The sequence below is a fragment of the Leptopilina boulardi genome, unplaced genomic scaffold, assembly GCF_019393585.1.
Source record: "Leptopilina boulardi isolate dan_hultmark-lab unplaced genomic scaffold, ZJU_Lbou_2.1 LbouV2_162, whole genome shotgun sequence".
NCBI classification, from domain to species: domain Eukaryota; kingdom Metazoa; phylum Arthropoda; class Insecta; order Hymenoptera; family Figitidae; genus Leptopilina; species Leptopilina boulardi.
The window spans coordinates 3,296,623-3,322,410 of record NW_026137710.1 but is presented as its reverse complement, the minus strand read 5'-3'; the positions used below and the strand labels follow the sequence as shown (position 1 = coordinate 3,322,410).

The following is a 25,788-nucleotide window of genomic DNA, read 5'->3' as shown; positions in this document are numbered from 1 at the left end:
AAAACGGAAAATAGAAAGTTTAAAACAGAATGAAGAAGAATGTAAAGAAAGAAAGCGTGAAATGGATACTGCGCGACAACGAGCACATCGTCAAAAAATAAAAAATCTTAAGATCAGAAAACAAGAAATGGATGCTATGCGACAGCGAGTTCATCGTCAAAGAATAAAAAACATTAAGAAAATAAAACGAGAAACGGATTCTGTACGGCAACGAGCTCATCGTCAAAAAATAAAAAATAGAGAATGCCTCTCGAAACAGGCGACAGAAGTACTAGAAACTAATTCTGAATTATAAGAATTAGCGAAAGATGAAAATGATACAATACAATCCAGTTTTCAGTGTGAAAATTTTGTTGAGCACAGTGTGACAAATGATGTTTTGTACATAAGTGATTCTAATTGTCAAAATCAATGTTCAACAATTAATGCTAATGAATGCGAAACTCAACCATCAAACACAGAAGAAGAAGAACTTAAGAAAATAAAACGTGAGCAGTATGCTGCTAGACAGCGAGCTCATTGTCAAAAATTAAAAAACATTCAGAAAAGAAAACGAGAAATAGATGTGCGGCAACGAGCTCATCGTCAAAAAATGAAAAATAGAGAATACCTCTCGAAACAGGCAACAAAAGTACCCGAAAATAATTCTGAATTATCAGAATTATCGAAAGATGGAACTGATACAACACAACCCAGTTCTTTATGACAAATTTGTTGAGCAAAATGTGACAAATAATGTTTTGTACAAGAGCGATTCTAATTTTCAAAATCAATGTTCAACAATTAACATGAATGAATGCAAAACTCAACTATCAAACCCAGAAGAACTTAAGAAAATAAAACGTAAACGCGATACTACTAGACAACGAGTATATCGTCAAAAAAGAAAAAAAAAGAACTTATATCGCAAATGTCAAAAAAATTAAAGGAGCCTTCAGAATCAATAGAAAGTTTGAGAGAAGAAGATGACATAATGCAAACAAGCTCTCATTGTGAAAATAATGTAATTAATATTGAAGTTTATGTTGAGCACATTGCGACAAATAACGCTTTGCACGTGGGCAAATCTAATTGTCAAAAACCATCTTCAACAATTAACGTAAATAAACGTAAAACTCAACGACCAAATGAAAAAGAAGAACTTAAGAAAATGAAACGTAAACAGGACGCTGATCGACAACGAACATATCGTCAAAAGAGAAAAAATAAAGAATCTATGCAGAAAATGTCAAAAGAATCGGATAATATTACAGAACCAATAGAAACAACGAGAGATGAACTTAATTCAATACAATCCAGTTCTCACTATCAAAATACTTCACAAAATACTGAAGTTTTAAATGTGAGCTATTCTAATTCTGACAATGAAAACCGATGTTGTGATAATACTATGAATCAACGTAGAAATAATTCTACAGATGTCCAAGAACATTACATTGGTCCTATGGATGTTTTGTGTGAACATTGTGAAGCAAGACATTTCGCTGCTGAAAGAGTGTCGCGTAAAAAAAATTCTTTCAATGATTGTTGCAGTCACGGTGAAGTAGTTTTAGAACCTTTACCTGAACCTCCAACAATATTGAATGAACTATTTAATGGTACACACGAAGAGTCTAGACATTTTTTTGAACGTATACGCTGGTATAATAATTCTTTTGCTTTCGCATCTTTTAATGCAAATTTAGTTAATTTTAATAACAGAAGACCTGGACCATATTGCTTTAAAATTCACGGTCAAATATATTATCAAATTAATACTTCATTGTACCCTTCTGATAATGAAAATCTATCTTTTGGTCAGCTTTTTATTGTAGATCAAAACGAAGCTACACATGTACGATGTCAACAAACTGCGAGGTTAAATCCAGATATTATTACTAAAATTGATCAGGTTTTACGTGATTGTAACATATTTGCTAAGTCATATCAAATGATGCATGAAGAATTGCAATCAGCATCAAGTCAGTCAAATACCCAAACATCTTCTGAAATGCAATTATTGTTTTCTTTAAAACCAGGGATAGATTTGAGACGATACAATCAACAGAGAGTAAACGAAGTCGCAGCCATCTTTACTACTACAGCTGACGGTGAAATTCCAGAATCGTATATAAGTATACGAAATAAACAATCTAGAGATCTACAATTTGTTAGTACAATGGATGCTAATGTTGAACCCTGGATTTACCCATTATTTTATCCACATGGTACACAGGGGTGGACTGATAATATACCTCATGTACATAGACGTGGACGAGTTACACGAAGTGAATACATGAAGTTTCGTTCAGGTGATCGAGAGAACAATGTATTCTTACAAGGAAGAAGATTGTTTCAACAATGGGTTGTTGATGGTTGTGTTAAAATAGAGAAAGATGGAATGAACTTTTATAAAAATAATTAGAAATCTTTACGTGCTGATACTTATCAAGGGTTAATTGATCATTTAGAAAAATCGGCAACTGATAATAACACTCGCGTAGGTAAAATGGTCATTTTGCCATCTACTAATACAGGTTCTCCCAGAAATATGTTACAACATTATCAGGATGCAATGGCTATTGTTAGAAAATTTGGTAAACCAGATTTGTTTATAACCATGACGTGTAATCCAAACTGGAAGGAGATTCAAGAAAATCTTTTACCTGGTCAAACCCCTTCTGATCGGCCAGACTTAATTTCACGGGTTTTTAATATTAAAAAAAACGAGTTGATCAATATAATTGTCAAACACAAATTATTTGGTGATGTACTTGCTTACCCAGTAAAAAATAAAAGATACAAGAACGGCGGATTGCGGTTACAAGCTCAATAGCTGGTAAACGAATCCATGAGAATCTCGGATACAAGCACTTTTCGGTATCCGAAATGATCATAAGCTTGTAAACGCACTGAAATGGACGACTTTTGTAGGTCTTTTAATCAAGAAAAAACAATTAAATGAATGCCGAAACGATGGAAAATTAAATTAGAAGCAGAAATAAATAATTATTTTTTAAAGAAACGTATATTTAAACAAAAAACAATTATTCTTACTAATTCTAACCTCTGCATTAAAAAAATTGTAAAAACAGTGTTTTGTTGGTAATTTTACCTTACCGATATTGGATATTAATTTAACGTGGGTTTTTCGATTTTCCAATTTCAGAAGCAATTCATAATAATCAAAATATTATTAAACATAAAACGGTGCTCATTTTTAATTTCCTTTCCCCCTTTTAATTAAATCATTTTAAATTGCATTAAAATAGAAAATTCGAAAAAAAACCTCGTTAAATTAATATTCAACGTTGGTAAGGTAGAAAACCATATTTTCCGAATAGCAACATAAAATTACCAACAAAACACTGATTTTACAATGTTTTTAATGCAGAGGTTAGAATTAATAAGAATAATTGTTTTTTGTTTAAATGTACGTTTCTTTAAAAAATAATTATTTATTTTTGCTTCTAATTTAATTTTCCATCGTTTCTGCATCCATTTAATTGTTTTTTCTTGATTAAAAGACCTACAAAAGTCGTCCGTTTCAGTGCGTTTACAAGCTTATGATCATTTCGGATACCGAAAAGTGCTTGTATCCGAGATTCTCATGGATTCGTTTACCAGCTATTGAGCTTGTAACCGCAATTCGACGTTCTTGTATCTTTTATTTTTTACTGGGTACGTTAGTGTAGTTGAATATCAGAAGCGAGGTTTACCACATGTTCGTATTTTAGTAACTTTAAAACAAAATTGTAAAATTACTATTCCTGAAGTTGTAGATAAATTTATTTCAGCTGAAATCCCAACAGATGATCCTGAATTACGTGAAATTGTGATAAAAAACATGTTGCATGGTCCATGTGGAGATTGGTGTAAAGATGAAAATGGCAAATGTACTAAAAATTTTCCGAAGAGATTTCAAGAAGAAACAGTTATGGATGAAAATGGATATCCTACTTACAAGCGACGAAATTTAGGAGACTACACCCGTTCTAATGGTACCAAAGTAAATAATCAATATGTAGTTCCTTACAATCTAACATTGTTAAAAATGTTTAATTGTCATATTAACGTAGAAACAATTTTCAACATAAAGTCTGTAAAATATGTATATAAATATATATATATAAAGGCTATGATGCTGCTACAGTTCAGATTTCTGATCATGGAACAGATGAAAGATTGATTAATCATGATGAAATTAAAAATTATATAGAAACTTGATATATTGGTCCTGTTGAAGCATGTGATCGAATATTCGGCAAACCGTTACAAGAGGAAAGTCATTCTATTATACGATTACCTGTGCATTTGCCTAATCAACAGAGTGTTATTATTAATAATTATGCTGAAATTCCATCTCACTATGTATTTAAAAAATCGCAAGGATCAACTATTTATAATAATTGGCAAAAACGTAAAACATAATTCAATGTAATTGGACGAATGTATTCCGTCAGTCCAACTCAAATAGAGCTATTTCATCTTTGCCTGTTATTAATATCAGTTAAAAGTGCCATAAGTTTTGAAGATCTTACAGCGGTTCCACATGGGAGCAAAATTGACGCGACGAGGCGACTGCCTTACCGCCACTAACGCCACATAATCGTACGGCACCAGTGGTTCTCTGCGTTGTTGAAAGTAAAAAGCAAAGTAGGGGAAATGCATTTTTATATTATATTCTATAATTGTATAATATAATATTACATTATGTTATTAACACATTATATGATATATGTAATAATTAGTTATAAGAAAAATATAAAGAATTAGCATGAAAGAAATGGTAAATGAAAAATGCTAGTTGAATTTATTTTTAGGTTATGTGAGAATATATACTGAAATATAAAATTTTATTAAATGAAAAATGTTAGTTGAATTTATTTTTAGGTTATGTGAGAAAATATATACTGAAATCTAAAATTTTATTAAATTTATATATGATATTCAATTATTTAAAATTATCTTTGTTTAAAGTTGTGCTTATAGTTATAGTGATAATAAATCATGTTTTGATATAATCATTATAATTATTATTTTTATTGATAGTAATGTGTACACATTGAAATTTCTGTTAAATTGAAACTGAGATTAAAAATTTTGTTTAATTTATTAATTTATATAAATATATAGGTATATAGAATAACATACCGTAAAATGGTATGATTTGACTCTTCTTCTTTAATATCATTACATAAAAAAAATTAATTTATTAATTAGAAAAATATTTATACGTCCTTTTATTGACGCCGACTTTTCCCTGAAATGTGGGTAAAGTGTCGTCGATTATTCAAAAATTAGTCATTGACAAACCCAGAATGTTAATTTAATTAAATAAAGTAAAGTTTTAGAAGCAGTGAATAGAGAAAAATCAAGATTTAATAACGATTAAATAAATATTTAATTATATTTTTCATTATATGAATGTTTAACCTCTATCACATTGAGGTTAAAAATCAGTTTTAACGTTTTTATCAAAATTATACAAATAATATTATTCTTACTGATGTTTTTATTCTAATTTAGGAAAAATATTCCTTTCTTTGACATTTTATTCATCAGAAATAAGTCTAAAAGTAAAGTATGGTAATTTTCTTTAGTTTTTCACTATCGCCGACTTTTCCCCCGAATTCAATAATATTTGCATATATTTTATTTTTAAATTCTTAATTTGTTATAAAAATTTTTAAATAGAGTTCTAGAAGCATGTTTTCAAAACTACTTTGTGAAGACGAAAATAGACATTTGTATAAAAACACTAATTTTACTAAAATTTTCCACTGAACATGGATCAAACAAATATTAAAATAATATTCGACATCTATACAAACCAAATTAATCATCAAAAAAGGAATTTTTTTCTCAGAAAAGAAAAAACGAAAAATTAAAAATAATTTTGTAATAATCGCCGACTTTACCCCATTTTACGGTATATTTTAAAAAATTGTAAGTCGGTACAAAAAAAGAACTTACATTGTTTATGTACTTATTTATTTATTTTTTCTAGAATGACCATAATCGCATTAAATTTAATCAATTTTACATTTTCTGTCAAATCACGGAATGCTCGAATAATTATTTTTTCGTTGCCAGAGATTTGTTCTAAACCATTTTCTTTGTGCTCATTTAAAACGTTATTCAAAAGAATTTGAATATTCTGACCACATTGAAGAATATCAGATGGTGTATGAAGATTTTCAACATAATCGAGACTGACAATTTTATCGGCAACTGCTTCCCCCTTTTTATCATCACTTTTAGTCTTCATTTCAACTGATGATGATTCTCCTTCTTCTTCATCACAATCATGGACAGTGGCATCATCAGCATGAACAGTATTTTTTATGTCGTAAGCAGTACTGCTTACATTGGCAAACGCATTGTTCGATGGTAAGTCAATGCTTCCGCTTGTCCTAAAATAAAAATTTACCAGTTTGTAAAATTTGCTTTGTTTATAATATATATTTTTTTATTTATAAATAACAGAAAATTAAAATTTTAAAATGACGTATATAAAAAGAAAAATTTATTTATAATAGAAAATAAAACAAACAAACAAAGTTTTACGTACCAATTGTGTCCAACATGTTGAATTAAAAATTTCATTTCATCGTAAAATTCAAATCCATTTTGATGTTCTTGGGCTTCAGATCCACTCGGAATATATTTATTTCTTTTCTTGAGCTCCGTCATGAACTGTTGTTTCAAATAATTCCATTTTGATTTGATAGCGTTGGCTATATACAAAATAAGTATTGGTTATATTATATCAATAATAAATCAATCAACCAGTTTTATAAATTATCGCTATTGTTTTTTATTATTGAATAACTTACCAGTGATGCTATTTTCATCTTCAAATTTTTCTCGATATCGTTGTTTCAGTTCTTCCCAAAATTCGTCTTTCTTAACAGCGTTTTTGTAAGCATTTAAATGCTTATTATATATGCACGGGTAATTTTCGACATAATTAATTATGAATAAACTTTTTTCATTTTCTAGCTGCTCTTTGTTGCAGCTCTTCTCTATTGTTTCCATTGCAGTTCAATGTTGAAAGCAAAAAAAATAAAATGAAAACAAAAAAAGTATAACACCAATAAAAAATGTAACAAAATCAACGTCAACAAGAAAATAAAAACAATAATAACAATGAATAACAGAAGAAAGTTGAAGAAATATTTATATACACTCGAACATCTAGAGGTGGTAAGCAACACTATAATTGGTACTGTATATTGCGCAGGAGTGAAATGTACAAGAAATATGATGGCCAATGGTATAACAAGTTTTCCGTTGTAGACAAACCAAACACATTGAAGAAAAATGTAAAATTTATTCTTTAAAATAAGATAAGGCAAGGATTTATTTAAATTATTTTTTTTTTAAAGAAAAATATTATTAGTCATGGGACAATAAAAATTTAATTAGCAATAAAGTATATAGTGTTGCAATATTTTGTGTGTAATGGAAACTCGCCTTTACACGTTTTAGATTTATGTCCAGTTTACAATAATATTTCCTTTGCTATTATACAATTTATTTCGGTGTTAACGTTTCCGATAAATTGTAACAATTTTCGAATAAATTGCAATGGACATAATTCCTATCATTCAAGTTTCGTTGGCTGGGTTGCGAGTGGCGAATTTGTACTTTGAGCAAAAGTACAAAGAAGAACACTGGCGAAGATATTGGGTTAAACCACATTTATATTCGAATATAAGAAATATTTACGGTGCTTTTGCTGTTACATTTGATTACATAAAACGAGAAAATCACGAAGATTTTTATGATTTATATAGAATGACTGAGTGTCAGTTTGATAAATGGCACGAGTTGTTGAGATCAAATCTTGAGAAAAATTATGTAGTGAGAGAACCTTTGTCATCAGCGCTGAAACTTGCGGTTATGCTGCAGTAAGTTTAATTTTTACATTTATTTTTTTATTTTTTGTTTATGTTTAATAATGAAATAAGTTGATTGAGTACATTATATATTAACTTTTAATAATTTCGAGTTTTTTCATTACAGTTATGTGGCACAGGGAGACAGCGTTCAAACTTTGTCCACATACTATTTGATTGGAAGATCGACCATGTATGAAATAATTTCTCAAGTTAGCAAAGCGATTTGGGACATTTTAGCAAAAATATATTTGAAAAATAAAACACCCACAGAATGGAAAGCAGTTGCCGATGAATATGAAGCTAGATGGAAATTTCCCAACTGCATAGGAGCCCTTGATGGGAAACATATTCGAATAATAAAACCACCACATTCTGCTAGTGCTTTTTTCAATTATAAAAAGTTTTTCAGCTTTGTTCTGATGGCAATGTGTGATGCAAATTACACATTTACCTGGATCGACGTTGGAGATTATGGTGAGCTCGCAAAAATTATACATTAATTATTATTTAAATAAATTATTGTTTTATAATCAACATTTTACATGATTTTACGTCATTATAAAATATTGAATTAAAAAGAGCTTTCAATTTACAGGAGGTCTGTCAGATTCGAGCGTATTTGGTGCAACAGGATTTGCCCATGATCTAGAAAGTGGTCGGTATCCTCTTCCAGAAGGAAAAAATTTACCAGGGACCAACCAATTTCTTCCTTATTTCATAATAGGCGATGCTGGACTTGGAGTAGAACCATATTTGATGCGACCATATAGCCAGAAGTTTATCAAGAGTTTTCGGGAAGAAAATTTCAACTTTCGGTGAGTAATACACAAATATAAAAAACAAATATCAATTAAATCTTTAATATTGTTACAATACTTATATTTTGCATTTCAGATTATCAAGTGCGCGTATGCCAATTGAAATTTCTTTTGGAATATTGGTGAGCCGATTCAGAATATTATCTGGAATGCTGTCACTAAAAATGAGCACTTCAATAAATATAGTTAAGTGCTTGGTGTGCCTCCATAATTTTCTCATGACAATAGAACGTTCCGAAGAAGTTTTTCGAAAATTTTATTTGGGTACAAAAAATCAACGAGACCATGATGATGATGATGATTCAGAAATTTCAGAATCTGACGAAAGTGATGAAGATGAAGAAGAAAAAGATGTCGCGTCATTTCAGATTTTAAAAAATAAACATAAAATCAGAGATGCACTTGCAACATTTTTTTTAAAACGACAATAAAGTGCAAAGCTTCAAACGCATATTATATTTATTATGCGTTTCTTAATGTCAAATAAAATTATTTTTAATACATTTTTACAAAATACATAAATGTATAGTCTTTTTTTAAACCTAAAATCACCACCTTTTAGATTTGGTTCGCTAAGAGGAAAAGAAAAATGGAAAGATTATCTCATTAAAGAAATTAATATAGTACGGTCAATATGATGTACAAACCGATCTTTTTTTCTTCTTTTACTGTTCTAAACTCTTGTATCATCTCATGTTCATAACAGTATAGTCTTTTCTTAAATCTAAAATCACAATATTTTCGATTTGGTACAGTGAAAGAAAAAGAAAAAAGGAAACATAATATTGTAAAAAAAATAATAATAAAATAGCAAAAAATTTTAAAACAATTAATACAATACGGTTAATATTACATTTCTCTTTCCATCATGTTCATAACTGATGTAAATACCCATCTTTTTTTTCTTTTTTCACTTTTAAAAACGTTTTTATAATGTCATAATGTCATTATTTTTACTATTGTTATTGGAATTTACAGTAGTAGCATTCCCTGTGTTTAATAATCTTCGTTTGTCCTCATAGTAAGCCGCTGCTTGTAGGTTCAATTATTCAAAATCATTTAATGCTTCCTTCAATGTTTCGTCTCTTTCTTCCTAATTTTTTTTTTGTTTCTTTGATGCTTTGTCACTGGACCGATTTTGAACTGTAAAAATTATCACGTTTAAGTCAAAAATTTTAATATTAAGAAAAATAATATTAAACTTTACCGTTTCTTGCAAAAGCTCGCTGCTGATGTTCTTCATAGTTTTGCGTTACTTTCCTTGAAAAATCTAATTGTGCTGGAGCTTTTGTTAAACTCGTTTCCTTTTTTATCTTTTGTGATGCGATTTTGGATTTCTTGACATTATTTTCGAGATGAGAATGTACCATTTCTTTCATTAAACACAGTTTTTTATTTTTCATAATTTCATTCTCTGTTTCAGTTACCTTTATCTCAAACATGTTTTTCCGTTTCGAAATATGGTTTTCTTCAACATCATCAATTCGACTTTTTTTCTTTTTGCTTATTATAATTTAGATGGTTTGTTCCAGTGAATGTAGCGAGTTCCTTTTCTAGTTCACTGAAACTAAAATAATTTTTATATTTATTTTAGTAATTGGAGGAACATTAAGGACATGTAACCCTTAGAGTTTTAGTGTTAATTTGTCCGCAACTTTTTTCGTAAAATACTAAATGGATTAATCTGACATTTTTTGAAAAAGTCTAAAATATAATAGAAAAGGGTTGTGATAAGTACAAAAATGTTGATATCTTGTAGATTAATAATTATAAAACACTTTAAAAATGTAATGAAATCGGATTCTCATAAACACACTTCTTCTAACAATTTTCAAATGTTTTAAAAATATGTGTTTAACGAAGTATTAAAATTTTTGCATTTCACAACCCTTTCTCATCATATTTTATACGTCTCCACAAAATTTTATTTTAATCCATTCAGTATTTTACGTGAAAGTTGCAAACAAATTAACATTACATTTCTAAGGGTCACATGTCCTTAAAATATTAACGCTAAAAATTCTCGTCTTCACCAAAATCAGTATTAATTACACTGCCCTGCATCGATTTTGCGAATAACATGGAACATATTGTTTCCGAACGGATTTTTTGTGCTGAACACGAATCCGGGGTCGAAAACTTCCCATCACATCACGTTTTCGAGGAAATAGGGGTTGAAACCCCACAAAATAGGGTTTTTGGCCATTTTTAAAAAATTGTACAGCGAAAACCTGACGTGGTACAAACTTTGCTGATATCAGAAATTAAATGTTGGTTCACGCCCTTTCAAACGAGCTCTATTCGAAATTGATCGCACTCACCCTTAGAGCAGGGGGTGTGTTTTTTTCTAGGGGTTCACAAAAAAAATGTAAACATAACATAAAAATTCAAAATGGATAACAATTCAATAAATCATTTTGAATTTTTGAAATCTGACTTCAGATTTGTTATCAGCGACCCCAAAAACCCCCGAGTGACCATTTTCAAGTGAATTGTTTTAAATTTTTATTTTGACATCCGCCATATTGGATCCGCCATTTTGAATTTTTGAAATCTGACTTCAGATTCGTAACCAACGACCTCGAAAACCCCTTAACTATCATGATTTATTGAATTGTTACCCATTTTGAATTTTTATGTTATGTGTACATTTTTTTCGTGCACCCCTAGACAAAAACACACCCCCTGCTCTAAGGGTGAGTGCGATCAATTTCGAATAGGGCTCGTTTGAAAGGGCGTGAACCAACCTTTAATTTCTGATATCAGCAAAGTTTGTACCACGTCAGGTTTTCGCTGTATAATTTTTCAAAAATCTCCAAAAACCCTGTTTTGTGGGATTTCAACCCCTATTTTCTCGAAAATGTGACGTGATAGGAAGTTTTCGACCCCGGATTTGTGTTCAGCACAAAAAATCCATTCGGAAACACTATGTCCCGTGTTATTCGCTGAAAAAAATTTGAAATTTGCTGGGCAGTGTTATCAACGTAAAGAAATATTATATAAGTCACATTATAATTCCGCTCACTGAGTTTCATGCATTTATTTTGTAAATATAACTTTTTATCTCTACCATTAATTTGTTATTGTCTTTTTTCCAAAATAAATCATGAAAACAAATGCATTTTGTTAAAAAAATTGTAAAGTTATTTCAACGGTTAAGAACATCTTTCTCATGAACGAGAAAAATGTTTTTATTTATCAGTGACCACAATAAAAGAAAAAAATCGTATAATTAATGTTATTTTTATACTACATATTTTAAATATTCTAGAAAAAACTCATAATTTTGATATATAACATTATTTTCTACCTTTAATATAAGAGAAACGAATTATATTAATTAATAATAATAATTATATTAATTATATTACAGAATATATAAAAAAAGAATCACTTACCGCGAAATTTCATCCCTTGCTAAATCGTGAAAAGGAACTATTTGTTTTACAAGTTCTTCATTTAATTCTCTTTGCAAACCAATATCAAGATTTTCCCTATCCAAAAAATGTAAGTCATTTTCAATTACAGAAAATCTATCGGCAATAGTTTCACTTTCCAAAGATGACAAATTAGTTGCAATGGTCGCATCTTGCGCATGATTTGTAATTTTTTTAACATCGTCGAGCCTTTGGTTTTCCGGTAATTGCAACTCAGCTGCTGAGGATGCATCATGCGCATAATTTGTGATATTTGAAACATCGTCGAGCATTTTATTTTCCGCTAATTGTAATTCAGCTACTGAGGATGCATCTTGCGCATAATTTGTGTTATTTGAAACATCGCCGAGCATTTCCTTTTCCGGTAATTGAAACTCATCTGCTGAGGATGCATCTTGCGCATGATTTGTAATTTTTTTAACATCGTCGAGCCTTTGGTTTTCCGGTAATTGCAACTCATCTGCTGAGGATGCATCTTGCGCATGATTTGTAATTTTTTTAACTTCGTCAAGCATTTTATTTTCCGGTAATTGTAATTCAGCTGCCGAGGATGCATCTTGTGCATAATTTGTGATATTTGAAACATCGTCGAGCATTTTATTTTCTGGTAATTGTAATTCAGCTACTGAGGATGCATCTTGCGCATAATTTCTGATATTTGAAACATCGTTGAGCATTTTATTTTCTGGTAATTGTAATTTAGCTACTGAGGATGCATCTTGCGCATAATTTATGATATTTGAAACATCGTCGAGCATTTTATTTTCCGATAATTGTAATTCAGCTGCTGAGGATGCATCTTGCGCATAATTTATGATATTTGAAACATCGTCGAGCATTTCATTTTCCGGTAATTGTAATTCGGCTGCTGAGGATGCATCTTGCGCATGATTTGCAATTTTATTTACATCGTCGAGCCTTGGGTTTTCTGGTAATTGCAACTCATCTGCTGAGGATGCATCTTGCGCATGATTTGTAATTTTTTTAACTTCGTCAAGCATTTTATTTTCCGGTAATTGTAATTCAGCTGCCGAGGATGCATCTTGTGCATAATTTGTGATATTTGAAACATCGTCGAGCATTTTATTTTCTGGTAATTGTAATTCAGCTACTGAGGATGCATCTTGCGCATAATTTCTGATATTTGAAACATCGTTGAGCATTTTATTTTCTGGTAATTGTAATTTAGCTACTGAGGATGCATCTTGCGCATAATTTGTGATATTTGAAACATCGTCGAGCAGTTTATTTTCTGCTAATTGTAATTCAACTGCTGAGGATGCATCTTGCGCATGATTTGTAATTTTTTTAACATCGTCAAGCATTTTATTTTCTGGTAATTGTAATTCAGCTGCTGAGGATGCATCTTGCGCATAATTTATGATATTTGAAACATCGTCGAGCATTTTATTTTATGGTAATTGTAATTCAGCTGCTGAGGATGCATCTTGCGCATAATTTGAGATTTTTGGAAGATCGTCGAGAATTTGGATTTCCAAAGATGGTAAACCAGATGCAATTGACGCATCTTGCTCATAATTTATGATTTCTGGATCAATGTGGAGCCTTTGGTTTTTGATATTGACTATTATTAAGATTTGGTCTTTCAACAAAATTCGTGTTTTGTGAACCTTCTGCATTTAATAATTGCAATGCACCTGATATTGATACAATTTGCACACAAGTTTCTTTTTCCAGACCGTTGACAATATTTTTGCTTTTCAATGAATTCAGGACATCTTGACTGGATGAATATGTAGACTGTGAACTGCTGTAAATTATTTTATTATTATTATTATTTATTTGTAAAATAAATAATATTAGAACATAAGGTAAGAATAATTTTTTGCACAATATTTTTGTGAGAAATGTACTAAGGTATAAATTGAGACTGTTGTATATTTCTACACAATTTATATAGCATAATTTAAATTATAATTATTTTTATATGTTGAAATCTAAATGACAGGTTATTGTTAGGGCTCAGTGATTATCTCAAAACGAACATATTTTTAACAAGGTTGTTGTCTGTTCAAAACTAATTAAATTGATTAAAGTTATTTAAAATTCTATCTGATATTCGATAATATTTTTGTTGAAAATCTGAGCATTAAGATTTATATTTACAAACTTTTATTTTAAAAGCAAAAAGAAATTTAATTTAAGTATTTATATTGATGTCTGGGATAAGTAACATTAAAAAATTTTTTTAAAGTGTTGTATTTTAAGTGTATATTTTATTTTTTATTTAATACTGTTTTTATAATAAAATTTAATTTTTCCGAAATTCTAATTATTTGCATAGGCGCAAATACAGAAATATATTGTTTTAGGTTTAACTTGGTATATAAAAAATAAAATAAGCTGTGCAGTTTTAATAAACAAAATTACTCTTCACTGAAATTATTATCAATGCTAACAAAGTTGTTACATACAGTAAGCTTGCAGAAGACGAATGTATAAAAGCAAGTGTTAATGTTTTGTAAATAATTTTCCTTACCAGGTAATTCGGGATAATATCCTCTTGCAATAAAAGACAGTAAAATATCATTCCATGCATTATTTCTCATCTCTGGAGTACATCTTTTTTTCTCATATAGGCATAGGTGCTTTTGAACACATTGTATTAGGAATATGTCCTTGTTATCATTTTTTTGACTTCCAGACATGTTTCTTGACATAAAATTGATGGAAATGGTAAATAAAATTTTAAACGTGTAATTTAATAAAAGTCCCAATGTACGGCACAAAATTTAACATAACTGTATGTAAAAATGAAAATAATCTGCATTTTCAACACGAAACAAACGTTAAAATAAGCACAAAATGCCAGAAAGCAGAGATAGATAGCCAAAACGAAGAAAAAAACTGTATATCCTTTCTTAAAAAAGACAGTGCATGCAAAGCACATGAAAATGTATCGAAATATCTCGATGGTCAAAAGAATCGAATGTAAGAAAAAATGAACTTTGCCTTCCAGAGCATCTAAATCAATATTCATTTTATAAAAATCATCTTAAATTATTGTTCCGCATATATATTTTGCATAACTTACTCAATTGCAATAAATATACACTTGCAAAGTATTTATTTGTTGTAAATATTTGCAGCTGTCATGAATCAGACACGAACGTAACCTACATTTAGTTCAAATCACTTTATTGGCCCAAGACAAAATAGTGCGCGCTTTTTTAAAATAATGAAATTTATTAAATAATAATAAAATAATTGTAATAAATTAAATTATTATGAAAATAATATTACCTTGAATAAAAAAGTGTTTTTAGTTTTTAAAAAAAATCATTCAACCACTCTCATGAAAAACTGCTTGACGTTTTAGTTTTTACATCTCCCTGTAGAAGTTCAAAAATAAAAAAAAATTTGATCTAGAAAAATAAGTATCGAACTAATGAATATATTAATTAAAACACTCTTGGATTTTGTAATTAATTTCATTTTATTTTCATTATAGATCTGGATCATACGCAGTTGATATTGATATGTGCAGACTATGTTTTTAACTACCTATCTCTTTTTCCGTTCTAATGCGTCGTTTCGTTATTAGATTTGGAATTTTTATTTATGGTTTAATTTAAACTCCGCATGTTTTTAAATTTTCTAATTCAAAATGTCTGACAATCCTGACAATGATAAGAAAGATATTTTTCTAATACAGTGTGTACAAAAACATCTCTGTCTATATGAGAAAAAAAGATGTACTTCAGAAGATCCTTTATTGAAGAAGGCTTTTATCCAATATTAAATGGTGAGTAATAATATTTCAAATATACTGTTAAAAGAAAAATCATTAACATTATTTATTGTCAAAAATGTGAAGTTTTAAATATTAAACTGCAAAATCTCTGAAAAATGTAGCCCGGTGATTCTCTCAGAAAAGACAAATTATTTGTGCACGATATCAGTTGTTGTGTTTGTTTCATAATATTAACACTAAAGAAAAATTCAAGAAAGATTAAATAACTAAAATATTGAAGAAAATATATAGCGTTAAAACTCCACTTATAGTAACGCACAATTTTCTTCAATATTTTAATTATTTGACCTTTAATTTTTCAATTTTTCGTTAGTGGCTGATTGAAAATTGTTGAATAAAATCAAATATCAGGCAGACTTTTAAATAGCTTTTATTAATTTAATTAGTTTTGAACAGACAACAACCTTGTTAAAAATATGTTCGTTTTGAGATAATCACTCAGCCCTAACAATAACCTGTTACTTAGATTTAAACATAAAAATCATAATTTATAGTCAAAAGAATTATAGATTATGCAAAGAAGAGACATTTTTTTATTAACTAATGCAGTATTAAATTAATTTTAAATTTATGCTACATTAATTGTATAAAAATAGAGAATAGTGTCTCGATTTATACCTTACATTTAAAATAATTCTTTCTTAGTTTTGTTGATTAATATTTTACAAAGTTAAAAAATTTATACATTCGCGTATTTCGATAGATAATTATAAATTTCAAAAAATTTGTTCCAGTAATAAAACAATTTAATCGTAAAATGTCATTTGCTTTGTGGGATTACAGAAAACATTATTTATGCTTGAAATTATTTATTAATATTCAACCAATAAAATTATATGAAACCAATGTGTAGCTAATATATAATTAATAATTATGAAAATTAAAATTTATACAATATTTAATTTATAGATAAAGATCCTGAACAATTTGAGAAAGTAGCAGAAATAAGTATGTATTTTTAAAATTATCAACTCTAAAGGAAATGTTTATTTAATTTTAATAAATTTACAATATTATCGTTCAGTAACATTTTTTTTATTTTTCGCAGTTAAAAAAGAATTAAGCACACGTTGGAAGAATATGAGATGCAGTTTTGTAAAAGCTCAGGCGAAAGGTTCCGATTACAAATATAAAAAGCATATGCTTTTCCTGGAGGAGCACATTTCTCACAAAAATATTGTGCAAAGGTATTATAAGTAAAAAATTATTCTTACCTTATGTTCTAATATTATTTATTTTACAAATAAATAATAATAATAATAAAATAATTTACAGCAGTTCACAGTCTACATATTCATCCAGTCAAGATGTCCTGAATTCATTGAAAAGCAAAAATATTGTCAACGGTCTGGAAAAAGAAACTTGTGTGCAAATTGTATCAATATCAGGTGCATTGCAATTATTAAATGCAGAAGGTTCACAAAAGACGAATTTTGTGGAGAGACCAAATCTTAATAATAGTCAATATCAAAATTTCGCTCATGATATAAAAAATGATACTTGCGCATGTACTAAAGATGCATCCATTTTAGCTGATTTGCTTCCATTTGAGAACTTAATTTTTACTGATGATTCAAAGAAGTCAAATTATAAGCAAGATGCTCTTCTTGCAGCTGAGTTGCAATCATTGGAAAACCAAAGGCTTGAGAATGTTTCACAAAAGACAAATTGTGCGCAAGATGCAACCATTGCAGCTCAGTTGCATTTATTGGAGAGACAAATTCTTGATAATGATCCTAATAATGCAATGTGCGAGCAAGATGCAGCCCTTGCAGCAGAATTGCAATTATGGGAGTGCAAAATTGCTGATTATCATGATCGAGAAGAAAAATTAGATAAAAACAAAACTGCGTAAGTATTCAAGTCATATATTTTATTTTTAATAATAAATTTTATATACTCATCCATTTATCAATCTTTAGGAAGAAATGCTGAAAATTATACATCTTAAAACATTTTACAAATATTATATTAAACAAAATAGAATAACACATTGCAACAATTTTACCGAAGTATTGCAAGAAAATATTCTTTTTCTTATAATTATCAACGAATATTATTGAAAATTTTTTTGTTATTTCATTAAGTTAAATATTGCTGATTAATCTGTATTAACAGTTGTTTAACTCTTTTCACTTGTAGATCGCGGATTGCTCATAACGCGAGTCTTTGTGATGCAAAAAATGAAATGGAAATTTTAAAAATTTTGAAAATAACTGCAATACAGCAAAACGAAGTTGAAGATCTCATGCGTTTAACTGATTTAAGTAATTTCCCAACAACTTTAGCAGTTGCAGATGACATAGATAACGGAAATTATCTGGAAAGAAATTTTTATCGGAATAATAGAACGGATTCGTCAGTTTTTAGAAATTGGCGATTAAAATCTATTAAAAAGAAAAGAGAGATATATTCCAAATTAAAAGATCATCATGTCCATCAAGAAAAAGTTGATGAAGAAATAGTTACGTAATTATAACAATCAATTTTTTATTATAAGAATATTGTATGATTAAAATTCATATTAGCTACTTGTATCAGATTTAAAAGATATGCATGTTTATGATTAGAAATATTTCAAGGAAACATTTAGTAACAGTTTCTTAAATGGCATACACTATAACATATTAAAATTTTACATTTTATTATTCATTGTAATATTGTATTACAGATCTCAAAATGTCGTTACACAAAATGGGAATTTAAATGATTTGATTGAAGGAAATGCGGAAGGTAAAACTGAGAAAGAAAATGAAGTAGTGCAAAAGTAAGTAAAGATTTTTTTATTCGTGCTAAAAGTAAACGGTAAATATTTTGGCCTAATTGCATTTTTGGAATAGTAACTGTAATACAATTTAAAGTTTAAATCACATAATCACATAATCACACCGAAAGTTGAACTTATTGGTAAATAATAATTCGTTATAATTTAAAAGTTAAAAAGAAATATATTTTTTAGTGTTTCCGAAAAAGAACTTTCCAAGGCCGACAACAAAGAAATTAAAGTATTACATGAGAGAAAAAAAACCAACAATAATTGGTAATATTATTCTTGTAAACTCATTCGTTTACAATAAACGAAAACAAATTTATGAACTACCCAATAGTAACAACGAAAGTTATGTTGATGAACAATTGGAAACAATGCCAAAGAAAGCTAAAATTTGTGAAACAATACAAAATTGTGAAGACCGTCGTCAGCCAGCATTTGTAAGACAAGGTAAAGCTTACTAATATTATTATTTTTTAGTTAAGAATAAATATTTATTTAGTATAAATAATTATTTCTTGTATTGTGTAAATTATTTTGTACATACTTTTAGTTAAACATCCACCAATCAATGATTTTGCTCAACACCAGAAAAAAAAATTGGGAGAAAAGAGATAAATCATTTAAGACTCTTATTGAATCCGGGTGTTTTGATAAGTATTCATTAAATTGTATTATGGACTTGTCTAACGTTTTACCTATTTCTTCTTTTGTTAGACATAATTCTTCTTCTTCTGAGCTACTGTTGCTTCCACTTGCTGGAGGATCTAATGTATTTATTGTTTGCATTTCTGGTTCTATAGTAGGTACTTCTATTGTGATTATTTCGGAAGGTGCGCTTTTTGGACCTGATTCCGTTCGTAATGACATTGGAGGAAGTTGTAGACTGGGAAGTACACTTCTACTTGGTTGTGGAGTAGTTTAATTCAGGAGCATTTAATACTCGAGAAAGATAAGCTATGGGTAAATCAAAGCCATCTTTTTGTTGACTCAAAACAGCACCTATCGCAAAATCAGATGCGTCTGCGGTTATGGTAAATGGTTTGTCATAATCTGGGTATTGTAAAATAGGGCTTGTACATAATGCTTCTCTTAATTCTTTAAAACTACTTTCTTCTTTTGGTCCCCAACTAAACCTTATGTCTTTCTTTAATAGATTTGACAGAGGTTTTGCCGTTGCTGAGAAATCTTTTATGAATCTTCTGTATAATATCCAGCTAAGCCTAAGAACTGTTTTACATTTCCGGGTGGTTTTGGGGTTGGGAAGTTATTAACTGCTTCTATCGTTTTGGGGTTAGGTTTTACACCTTCATTACTAATTATGTGTCCTAAATATGCTATTTCTTTAAACAAGAACTCGCATTTTTCAGGTTGCAAGGACAAATTTGCTTCCTTAAGTCTGTTTAATAATCTTCGCACCTTTTTTCCATGTTCTTCTAGGTCCTTAGCGTAGATTATTATGTCATCTAGGTAGACGAATAGTTCAGTACCTTGTAATCCAATTAGTACTTGGTCCATTAATCTTTGAAAGGCAGCCGGTGAATTTTTTAATCCCATTGGCATTCTAATGTATTCATAATGTCCATGTGTAGTTGAGAATGCGGTTTTTTCTCTATCCTTTGGATCTAGCTCTATTTGATGAAATCCAATGGCTAAATCAAATACCGAAAAGTACTGGGCTTTGCCCAAATTATCTATAGTAGTGGATAAAAGTCACCTACGGTCTTATCATTCAATGCTCTAAAGTCAATTACTATTCTCCACTTTTTTTTCCAGTTCCATCAATTTTCTTTGAAACTATGAGTAATGGGGAGTTGTAAAGAGAGCAAGAAGGTCCTATTGCACATTCCGACTTCATTCTATCAATGACTTTATCGATTTCTTCTTTTTGGGATGGGAAAAATCTATATTGCTTTGTATGTATAGGTATTTCATCTGAAGTAAGTATTTTATGTTGTACTAAATGTGTTGATGTTAAATGTTCACCTGGAAGATGAAAATTATCTGGAAATTCTTGTATCACTTGTTTGACATGTACTTTTTCTTCTTCAATTAAATGATCTAACCTTAAATGCTCTATTACAGCAGTAGCTTTATCTGGGGGTTCTAAATATTCTTTTTCTGAAGAATATTCGTTGGAATTTTCACCTGGTAGTTTATAAAATTCAAATGGTATGAGTTCTTGGGGTAAAATCTCAATTTCTATGTCTTCTGCTGTTGTATTTACAGCATAAACATGACACACAGCATCGTTGTTTGTTACTATTCCTTCACCTATTATTAATCCTTCAGTTGTATCTAGTAATGGTAAATATCCTTCTTTTAAATCGGTATTTAATATTTCCACTGGTATTACTTGTTTTGTTCTTGCTTTAATGGTTAAATTCAGCATTTTATTTGCCTTATTTTCCGTTAGATTTTCTCTTGCTTCTTTAGATTCATTGTCAGAGAAGAATATAGGATGAATAGGATTGGAATGAGTCACTAAAGTGTTATGCCAGAAAGATATTTCTACTTTTTCTTCTCTTAGATATTCTCTTCCAAGATTACCATCTGATTCAATAGGAAAATTGGAAGGTATTGTTTGAAAGGTAACTGGTTTTCCATTAATGTCTACTTGTACAGTTCCTAAGGTTTTAAATTTTACTGGTACTATTCCAGCGATATGAATTGCTTCGTCTTGAATTACCTCTAATTCTGGTTATAAAACGCATAATTTTATTAAATTAACATCTGCTCCTGTGTCAATTAATAGTGATGCAATTGTTTCTAAGAAACTAGGTGAGTGTATTTTTATTACTGGAGATTCTCTTGAGTTTCTTGCTTGCAAGATGGTTTTTGTGATCGTAGGATTCTCACGTATTTTGGACGCTCTTTTAGATTGCCACTCGTCGTCGCATCTGTCCGTCGAGCCATGTTTGAGTTTTGTAACGAAAGCATTTTATTTTAAATATTAATTCGAAACGAAAAGTATTTTGTCAGCATATTATTTCAAATCATTTCAATGCATGAATATATATATTCTATACGATTGAGCTCTCAGCTCGGCAGCCAGGAGGAGAGTACCGAGCGCGCATACTTTGCCGCGCAGCACGTGGTCTCTCTCACTCGCGCCATAGCTCCCAGTAGAAACGTCAAGCGGTATATACTTGCTTGCACGTACAATTTCCTCAGTTCGCCGTCGACCGGACTCGAGGCACATCTCGAGGCTGGACGACAGCAGCTCTCTCCTTTCCTCCTATTCTCTTCCTTTCTTATCTATCGCCGAGGGTGAGGTACGTCTCTCCTGAGGAATGAGATCATCCTCCCCAGGGCAGGCAGACCACAGGTACATCTGTGCTGCTAGCCCTGCCTACCTCATCCTCGAGGACGGTATCTCAGGTACATCTGGGGCCGACCTGGTGGATGTATTCCTACAGAAGGAGTAGTACTCAAGCACCTTGGTGCAAGAGTAACTCCCTTCGCCCTCCTTCTTTTCTTACCTGCCATGCAAGGTCTGACCAGGGGTACATCCGTGGAAGGCTGACGCGATCCTGACCCGCCATTTCCTGGAGAACCGACCCTGTGAAGACGAGGTACATCTCACTCTTCACCGAGTTGATGCACCAGGTATTACTCTTCGACTCGAGGTACATCTTGAGGGAAGAGTAACCTGTATCTTTCCCCCTCTCTCTCCTTCCGCACTAGCTTCGCGTAGAGCATGAATGTCGTACGGAAACGGCATCTAGAAATCCTGATTAAGAAATCTCTAGTCGTGCACGAAACCTAGTTTTCGCTCGTCTCGTAGCTAGGGGCGTATTCTAGAACCTCCCTCGCGGAAATTATTATTGAGCATTTCACCCCGGGAAAATTACAAATGGCGAGAACTAAATATTGTCTTTTTACAGTATTGCGGCGGATCCAATGCAGCTCGATGCAGCACCATAGCGGCGTACCGTCTCGCTTCTTTTCTCTCTCTTTCCTATATTCCCTCACCTTTTCTAAATTCTTCGTCATCTCACTTCTCTCTACATTCTTTATTCTTTTCCACTTCTTTCACTTAGATTTAAGCTAGTTAGTTAGTTTTACATTTATTTTTTTACTACTGTTAATTTAGTTAGTTTAGGATTTTCTATTTTTGTATTTTTATATATATTGTTTATGAGAGTTAATCAAGCAGCCATATTTTTTAGTCATTATTTTTATTGTTATTTCTTTTATTGTTTATTGTTTCTTTCTTACATTTAAATAAAACTGCTTTCGAAGGTTTAAATTATCGCTTCGTTACTGACTTTACCTACCTGCATATCACGATAATACTATTTTATACTTTTTATAAGAGAGCAAAGAACTCAAGAGTTCCAAAATTTAAGACCCGGACTCATCCGGCGAGCAAATCCTTTGGCTCAAAATTCAGATCATTACATGGCGCCCGAACAGGGACTTAAAATTTTTTTTTTTTGCTCTCTCGGTTATACTAAGTTTAAAAAAAAAATAAAATATAGAGAAAAATTGGTATTTTGTGATATCAGGGTGGAAGAAAAGTACAATTAGTTCTCGTCATCGCGAGGGCGCTGTTGTCGATACTAGAGTGGGGATGGGTGGTTAAGGAATATAAAGACCGCGTTTAAAGAAAAAGGCGTAATCGATCAGTACCACTCATCGAAAACACTATAAATTTTTTTTTTGTAAAGCAAGAAAGAAGAAGAAGGCAGCATGTACTCTCCGGACACCGAGAACTGGGTCTATCAGACCATCCGTAGAATCCAAAAATGGTTCCCCGGCTACCACGCGTACGAGGTCCTCTGTCGAGTTGAGGCAGCCCAAAAGAGATTAAAGATCTCTACTCACCTTTTGAAACACGTATTCCCCGACATGATCGTCGGTGAAGACCTAGTTGCCCAAAAAGAAAGTATCTTAAAATTAACAAAAGATGAGCAAAAGGACTTCCTTGAGACCTGCTTCTTTAATCGTCGCCCGATTGACCTCGGCACCCTGACTAGCATAGTGTGTAGTCTAACTCAACCCTACGACCGTACTAAGAACTGTTGGCGCTGCGGTCAACGAGGACATCGCCGCGCGGATTGTAAAAACCCCCAAAAACAATTTTGTTATATCTGTGGTGTCGGACCTATTTGGGCCCGATACTGCTGCCTAAGGGCAAGAAAATAATTTTTTTTTTTTTTTCTTCTCTTTCTCGGGTAAGGCTAGATGCCCGAATACCCCCCCATTTCCATCTTCTGGGAGGAGAAAGGGACCGATCTACTAGTATAAAAAGAGCAACAGATCATCCCTCATCACATTTATTCACTTAAAGTCATTGAGTAAACACCTTAACAAAATCTTACGCTTCCAATTTCTTTTAACCATTCAAAATGGGAGTAAAATGGATATACGGTTTATCGAAGAGCGACTTAATCGCGCAGATGGAAAGCTACCGGATCGATACCAGTGGAACACTAGCAGAGCTTCGACAACGCTTTGTAGCATTTGTAAAAACACAACCGGAATTGCTGCATAAAACTAGGGATCCAGAAGGATACAAAGAAGATGAAGATATCTCTCGAGACACTTCCGCACTAGAAGATCCGAATTTGATCAACAACTTCACACCTGGCTCGCAACATCAACCTACAGCACCACCACAAGAACAAATAGAACAGGTAGACATCGAACTAAATCATCAATTTAGACTACCTGGAACATCTAGAACATCATCACCACATGAGGGCTATTCTGATACCTTTGTGCTGGAAAGGATGAGAAAATGGGGTTGTCAGTTTGATGGCAAAGACGTCTACACATTTTTAGAACGTGTAGAAGAATTGCAGGCCGCATACGGATTTACGGACCAACAACTATTGAGAGGATTTCCGGAATTGCTAAAAGACGATGCCCAACTTTGGTATCGCAACGAGATAAGATATATTAGAACCTATGAAGAATTAAAATCAGCTCTAAGAAAATTTTATCTCTCTCCCAGCGAATTCAGACACCTGGAATCGCAAATAGTAAGGAAACTGCAAACTAAAGCAGAATCTATAAGAGAATTTTCAACTGCCTTGAGGACCATGATGAGGAGACATGGAGGTTATGACATTGTTCGTGAGATTGATACCATCTATTGGAACATGCAACCAAAGTATAGATTGCATATAAGGAGACACGAACTAGACTCTGTAAATACCTTAATACAGAGAGTTGAAGAAATCGCGGAGATCCTACAAACAGTCAACGCCAAGGAAACAGCTTATCAACCAGTAGCAGAGATTTCCAAACCATATGATCCAAAAAAGGATTGCTGGCGCTGTGGGAAATCAGGACATCGACGCATGAGTTGCCGGAGCAGGCCAAAGAAGTTTTGTTCATTCTGTGGAAAGGACAACATACTAACCAGAGATTGCCAGTGTGAAAAGCCGGGAAACGCAAAAAAGGTCGAACAATCGGAGTAAGTTCGACCTTATCATCTCCCGACTCCAGAATCTTCATCAACTGTAAATGTGAAGATCTAACCATCCCAGCCCTAGTGGATACAGGAGCAGCAGGCTCATTTATAGACATCCACACAGCAAATACTTTAATTGCTCAAGGGGGAGTCGCAAACTTAGAAGAAATTATTGTGGCCTTAGCAAATGGCACACAATACACAGTTAAAACAAGTTTTGACATGAAGATCGCAGCAGGGAAAACTAAGGTAAAACATAAGTTCTTGGTATTACCTGGTTTATCTCAACCAATGCTCATAGGTATGGATTTGTTAAAGAAATTCAACTTTTCTCTGCTAATTAACAATCAAGATATACGATTGTTAACTAACTCGTTTAAAGTTGATATTTGCGAAATTGGAACATCAGGGTTAACAATATTGGACAAGGATCAAGAAAAGGAATTAAACACCTTTATTGAAAAACAGAAACTTTTATTCGCAAACATAAAAGGACAAACTCCACTCCTGAAACATGAAATTCGCCTGGAAGAATCCACACCAATTAAGCAACGTTACCAGCCAAGAAATCCAGCAACACAGGAACTTATGCGTCAAGAAGCCCTGGAAATGTTAAAACAAAAAGTAATTAGAAAATCTCGAAGCCCTTGGAGCTCACCAGTAGTGCTAATTAAAAGG

General features: G+C 31.3%; 3 protein-coding genes across 3 annotated transcripts; 2 read left to right on the top strand and 1 right to left on the bottom strand.

The window, feature by feature from the left end:
• Nucleotides 1-910: 910 nt before the first annotated feature.
• On the top strand, nucleotides 911-2,404 carry LOC127276975 (uncharacterized). The gene has a single exon (XM_051297733.1). It carries the CDS (start codon nucleotides 911-913, stop codon nucleotides 2,402-2,404), a length of 1,494 nt encoding a protein of 497 aa, XP_051153690.1.
• A 3,079-nt stretch (nucleotides 2,405-5,483) lies between these two features.
• On the bottom strand, nucleotides 5,484-7,072 carry LOC127276957 (uncharacterized). Its single transcript, XM_051297714.1, has 3 exons — nucleotides 6,819-7,072; nucleotides 6,554-6,719; nucleotides 5,484-6,395 (listed from the first exon to the last, which is right to left on the bottom strand). The coding sequence occupies exons 1-3, from the start codon at nucleotides 7,018-7,020 to the stop codon at nucleotides 5,969-5,971; spliced, it is 795 nt and encodes a 264-aa protein (XP_051153671.1). The 5' UTR covers nucleotides 7,021-7,072; the 3' UTR covers nucleotides 5,484-5,968.
• A 500-nt stretch (nucleotides 7,073-7,572) lies between these two features.
• Nucleotides 7,573-9,135, top strand: LOC127276973 (uncharacterized). The gene is made up of 4 exons (XM_051297732.1): nucleotides 7,573-7,895; nucleotides 8,011-8,360; nucleotides 8,482-8,701; nucleotides 8,781-9,135. The coding sequence occupies exons 1-4, from the start codon at nucleotides 7,573-7,575 to the stop codon at nucleotides 9,133-9,135; spliced, it is 1,248 nt and encodes a 415-aa protein (XP_051153689.1).
• Nucleotides 9,136-25,788: the final 16,653 nt, after the last annotated feature.

Excerpts from the sequence above, each read along its gene's own strand:
- LOC127276973 (XM_051297732.1), top strand. The coding sequence starts at position 7,573 with ATGGACATAATTCCTATCATTCAAGTTTCGTTGGCTGGGTTGCGAGTG. Across the intron at positions 7,896-8,010 it reads AAACTTGCGGTTATGCTGCA|TTATGTGGCACAGGGAGACA; the intron begins GTAAGTTTAATT and ends TTTTCATTACAG. Across the intron at positions 8,702-8,780 it reads GAAGAAAATTTCAACTTTCG|ATTATCAAGTGCGCGTATGC; the intron begins GTGAGTAATACA and ends TTTGCATTTCAG.
- LOC127276975 (XM_051297733.1), top strand. The coding sequence starts at position 911 with ATGTCAAAAAAATTAAAGGAGCCTTCAGAATCAATAGAAAGTTTGAGA.
- LOC127276957 (XM_051297714.1), bottom strand. The coding sequence starts at position 7,020 with ATGGAAACAATAGAGAAGAGCTGCAACAAAGAGCAGCTAGAAAATGAA. Across the intron at positions 6,720-6,818 it reads AGATGAAAATAGCATCACTG|CCAACGCTATCAAATCAAAA; the intron begins GTAAGTTATTCA and ends TTTTGTATATAG. Across the intron at positions 6,396-6,553 it reads CAACATGTTGGACACAATTG|GACAAGCGGAAGCATTGACT; the intron begins GTACGTAAAACT and ends TTTTTATTTTAG.